This window comes from Cebus imitator, unplaced genomic scaffold, assembly GCF_001604975.1.
Source record: "Cebus imitator isolate Cc_AM_T3 unplaced genomic scaffold, Cebus_imitator-1.0 Scaffold444, whole genome shotgun sequence".
NCBI lineage: Eukaryota > Metazoa > Chordata > Mammalia > Primates > Cebidae > Cebus > Cebus imitator.
In genome coordinates, this window is record NW_016107759.1 from 1937219 (window position 1) to 1942611 (window position 5393).

General features: G+C 60.4%; 1 protein-coding gene across 1 annotated transcript in view; it reads left to right on the forward strand.

The window, feature by feature from the left end:
* Positions 1-1337, forward strand: part of PRSS27 (serine protease 27) — a 7833-nt gene extending 6496 nt beyond the window's left edge. Inside the window, exons 5-6 of the mRNA XM_017511218.2 lie at positions 218-387; positions 949-1337. Of these exons, the coding sequence (XP_017366707.1) occupies positions 218-387; positions 949-1242 (464 nt within the window). The 3' untranslated portion in view covers positions 1243-1337. The remainder of the gene's footprint in view (positions 1-217; positions 388-948) is intronic.
* Positions 1338-5393: the final 4056 nt, after the last annotated feature.

The following is a 5393-nucleotide window of genomic DNA, read 5'->3' on the forward strand; positions in this document are numbered from 1 at the left end:
GGGGAGAGTAGCAGCAGACCCAGAAGGAAGAGCCGGGGAAGGGAGAGGGGGACAGGAAGGGCCCAGCCTGCTGCCTGGGAGGGAGGATGTCCGTCCCACAGCACCCTAAGCCAGAGATGCCCTAAACACGAGGAAAAGACAGGCAGGACGGCGTGGTGGTGGTGGTGGTTCCCGGGGCTGTGTCCACTGAGCCCTGGGCTGCTCCGCCCCTCCCCAGACCTCCTGCCCAACCCGCGGATCCTGCAGAAACTCGCCGTGCCCATCATCGACACGCCCAAGTGCAACCTGCTCTACAGCAAGGACGCCGAGTTTGGCTACCAACCTAAAACCATCAAGAACGACATGCTGTGCGCCGGCTTCGAGGAGGGCAAAAAGGACGCCTGCAAGGTGGGGGCGATTCGGAGTCCACCGGGACTCAGCCCCGACCTTCTGACCCAGGGCAGGGTGGGATCACGTCCGGCTCCATAGGCTGTGCATTCAACCAGCTGAGCAGCTTGCTTTGAAAAAGCAGCTTCTTGGACCTCACCCAGGAGAGTCAGAGTCAGTGGGTCTGGGGCAGGGCATAGGAAACGGCGTTTTCAACACACACTCCCCGCCTAGGTGATCTTGGGAGACTGAAGAAATGGGCACTTTAGCCAGGCGTGGTGGCTCACGCCTGTAATCCAAGCGCTTTGGAGGCCAAGGCAGGTGGATCACCTGAGGTCGGGAGTTCAAGACCAGCCTAAGCAACATGGGGAAACCCCGTCTTAAAAAAAAAAAAAAAAGAAAGAAAGAAATGGGCACTCTAGTCAGTCGGATTGGCAGGCGAGGGAAGCCGGGCAGGGAGGCTCTGGGATGGGGAGGAGGAGTCCAGCGTGGAGCCACAGGCCTACTGTGCAGCTGCAACTGAGTCTCTGGGAACTCAGGGTGGGCTCTGACGGTGCCTCTGTGTCTCCCCCACCCCCGCAGGGCGACTCAGGCGGCCCCCTGGTGTGCCTCGTGGGCCAGTCGTGGCTGCAGGCCGGAGTGATCAGCTGGGGTGAGGGCTGTGCCCGTCAGAACCGCCCAGGTGTCTACATCCGTGTCACCGCCCATCACAACTGGATCCACCAAATCATCCCCCAGCTGCAGTTCCAGCCGGCAAGATCGGGTAGCCAGAAGCGAGACCCCTGGGCCCAGGAGCCCCTCAAGCGGAGCTCTGCGCCCAGCCTGGCTGCCCACACCATCCTGCTGCTCCTTCCAGCGCTGCTGTTGCACTTCTGAGCCCCACCAGGCTTACTTGTAAATAGCGCTTCTTTCTCCCCTCTCAAATATTATTTATGTTCCCTCCAATAAAAACCCAGCCTGTGTGCCGGTTGCCCACGTGGGAATCCCTGGGGAACGCCGGGGGGGTGAGGAACTGTGAGTTGCAGGGCAAGGCCTGGGCAGGAGCCGTAGAGGGCTCTGGTCATCTCTGAATCAGCGGAAGGGAGCTGCATCTGGCTCCCAAGTCGACAACAGCACCGGACCACGGGAACCCTGTCCTGGGCACCACACTTCCACCTGTGCAGGCCACCTCCTGCCACCTGTGGTTTCCTCACTTTGAAGGCCGCCCCAGGGTGGGCACTGGGGACAGCGACAGACACAGGTGGAACGACCCTCAGGGCCACACAGGAGCTGTCTGGCGGGGGCAAGGAGGGCCTGGAGGGGTGGCTCAGCCTCACAAGCCTGCACTTCTGGCTGCCCGTGTCTCGCTGCCACGCAACTTCTCTATGCCATCAGCAGGAGTGGTGACAGCTGTCCCCTTGGGCATGTGCCCACACCTGTGCTTTTCTGCTCCACTGCTCCTGGCACCCTGGGTCTCCCTGTGCCCTGGCATCTCCCCTTGACCCCTGGCTCCTCTCCCTCTGTGCCCCATCCTTCAGTCTCCACCCCCATTCGGGAGTCCAGAACAGCACGTCATGGGGGCGGGGGCGGGGCCAGGCTGGACTGCACAAGTACATCACACCCACACACACCCGTGCACACGCACGCGCACAAAGGCACTGCGGCCTGCACAGCGCCAGGAAGAAAGCAGGCCATGAGTCTTCACCAAGCAATCAAATTGACACCTACTCAGTAAGCAGCTGCTTGGGGACCAGCCCTGGGAACACCATGGGGAGCAAAACAGAAGGAATTCCCTGATGGGCCCAACCCACCTCCCCAAAGGCAGCCTGGTGGCCCCCATGGGGCATTTCTTGCATGCCTTCCGCAGCCCAGGGGCGGACGGGCGGGTCTGGGGGGCCCTGTGCACACAGCCCCTGGGGAGCAGATGCGTGAAGTCCTGGTGGAGGTGGAGGGCAGGCCCAGGGAGCAGCACTGGGTGGTCCTAGCCGAGCAGTCACTGGCCAGGCCTTGCAGCCTCGGAGACCCCTGGTTGAACCTGCACCCTGCTCTGGGCTGTGTAAGAAGCCCCAGGCCCAGAGGTTAGGGGGAGGCTACAGGTTAGATGGTCTCAGGAGGGCAGCCCCTACTTTCTCTGTGCCGAGACCCCACCCAGACCCAAGATGTCAACAGGCAGATGCCTGTGGGAGAGGAGCAGAAAACACTCTGCGCAGAGACCAGTGGGTGAGAAAGGAAAACAAGTCTATTCCACGCAAATAACAGCTCATGAAGCTTGCTCTGAAAGGACATTAGAAGGGACCAGTCCAGGTTGCCACAGGTTCCTTTTTCACCCTGGGGCGGTGGTGCAGCTCAGACTTTGCACACTGCCGCCAAGCAGGGCTCTGAGCCATCTGCCAGGTGGGCGGCAGCAGGGCCCCCGCCAGCTCCAGGAGGAACTCGAGGGACAGCCTGGCACAGCCCTGCGCACGTTCTGTGGCTCCCAGGGAGGCAGGCAGAGCGGGCGGTAGACTTCATTCCCAGGCTTAGCTGGCCCATGTGCACACGTACACACACGCACACATCACATGCACACAACACAACCATGCCACATACGAAAACCACGTACACACACATGCACGTCACACAGGCCACGCCACCCCCCCCACACACATCACACACACCACGCCCATGTCACACAGGCACACACAGAAAACACGTGCACACACATGCAAATCACACACATGCCATGCCACACCACACCACACACGCACACCACACCCATGCCACACAGGCACACACAAAACACGTGCACACACATGCACATCACACACATGCCATGCCACACCACACCACACACACACCACACCCATGCCACACAGGCACACACAAAACATGTGCACACACATGCACGTCACACACATGCCATGCCACACAACACACATCACATGCACACACCACCCATGCCACACAAACACGTGCACACATGCACGTCACACATGCCACACCCCACACGATCACATGCACATACCAATGTCACACACAAAACGTGCATACATGCATGTAACACACGCCATGCCACACAGGCACACACAAAACATGTGCACACACATGCATGTCACACACATGCCACACCACACCCACATCACATGCACACCCATGCCACAGACAAAACACGTGCACACATGCCATGACCCACGCCAATCACACACACACCACACCCATGCCACACAAAACATGTGTACACGCACATCACACATGCTACGCCGCACCACACGACACACTACATGCACACACACCCATGCACACGTAACACGTGCACACACATGTACATCACATCCACATACCACATCCACACACCACACACATGCCAAGCACACATACCATATGCCACATATCACACACACCACAAAGTACATGTGCATGCCAAACACACCATGTGTACACACACACACACACACACACACACACACAGTCGGAGCCCTGGGAAAGAAGTCTGTGGGCTTGGTTCTGGCCAGAACTCTGGTGAGGGGTCAGCCACAGGCTGGCCCTCCCTGTGCCAAGCCCCAGGCCCAGGAACACTGGGGAGAAAGAGGTAGTCCCATTGAGGGGCACGGCTCAGTGCAGTGGTGCCAGAAGGTACCATCCCTCACACAGATGCCACAGCAGGGCCTTGGTGGGTGCCTGCACTGTGGGGTCAGCTTTCCATGGCCCCAGCCAGCCACTGCCACCAGCTCTGGGAGGATGGAAAGTGCTAGAAGCCCCTGCTGAGTGAACACCAGTAAATGCAGGGGCGTCAAGGAGGGTGGTGCCAGCCCCCAGAGGGCTCCAGTCATGGGCTCTGCAAGAGGCCTGGGGGCCAGGCAGTCACGGGGGGCATTTGCACGTGCCCCACCCCCACCTCCTCTTTGCCCCTCACACCAGCTTCCTGGAGCTACAGGGCTGGGCCCCGGCCCCCCACAGTGGGCAGGCTGTGCTGGAGCCTGAGGTCTGAGGAGGAGTAGGGCTCCCTCCTTACCCAGCAGCCCCGAGTGTCCCCCGCTACAGGACCCAAACTGCACAGCCTCTCTCCTTCCCAGCCTTTTGTCAGGATGGGAGACCTACTATGGGCTTTGGCTGGGGCACCTGCCATGCTGAGGCCTCTCCCGAGTGCCCACAACACTGTCTGGCCAAGGGGCCTTGATGCCTAGCCACGCTGCTCGTGGGAGTAGAGGGGCGGGAAGGCCCCTTGGAGCATAATCTGGGTCCCTCCTCCACTCCAGTCTCTGTACCTAGCCTCATGCTGGACACCTAGAGGCCCAGTCACCCACAACACCCCTGACAAGGCCCCGGGGTCAGGCTGGGCCGGCCACACACCTGGAAACAGGATGGGCAAGGCCGCTACAGACTGAGGCTCCGTGACCTCAGGCAGCCAGGCCCTGGGGGACACTGAATGGGAATCTCCCAGTGGGGGAAGAGAGTTCAGCCACCAAGCCTTCTCAGAACAGCCACCAGGGGGAGTCCCAGCAGCTGGGGAGGGGGTGCCGGGATCCCAGGACCTTCTCAGGAATCTCCTGCTGTCACCACCTGTGCTGCAGGCTAAAGTGAGGGAAGAGAGGTGGATGCTAACTTGAGGCATCAGGACTTTCGAAACATATCACTGAGCAGGGCGCAACGGCTCACGCCTGCCATCCCAGCTGCTCCAGAGGCTGAGGCAGGATTGCTTGAGCCGAGAAGTTCAAGGCCAGCCTGGGTAACACAAGCAGGACCCATGCCTCTTAAAAAAAAAAATTTGCTTGTACATGGTCTCTGGTCCCCTGGGATGGGGGTGTGACGTCTGCAGGAGGCGGCTGAGGTGCCAGGGCGAGTGGGACGCAGGGATGGGTGGTGCAGCTCCGATCCAGTGGCCCCAGCCAGCACCCTGTGGACAGTCACGTGGACGGCCCAGCTCCACCCCAGCAACCGACTTGAGAGGCAAAGTCCTGTGTGGGCCGTGTTGGCCAGTGGGGATGTGCGGCATGGAGGGCAGCGCCTTGGTCCGAGCGGCACCTGGGGTGGCATTTCTGTGCGTCTTAAGACCATTAACAGCTGCTGCG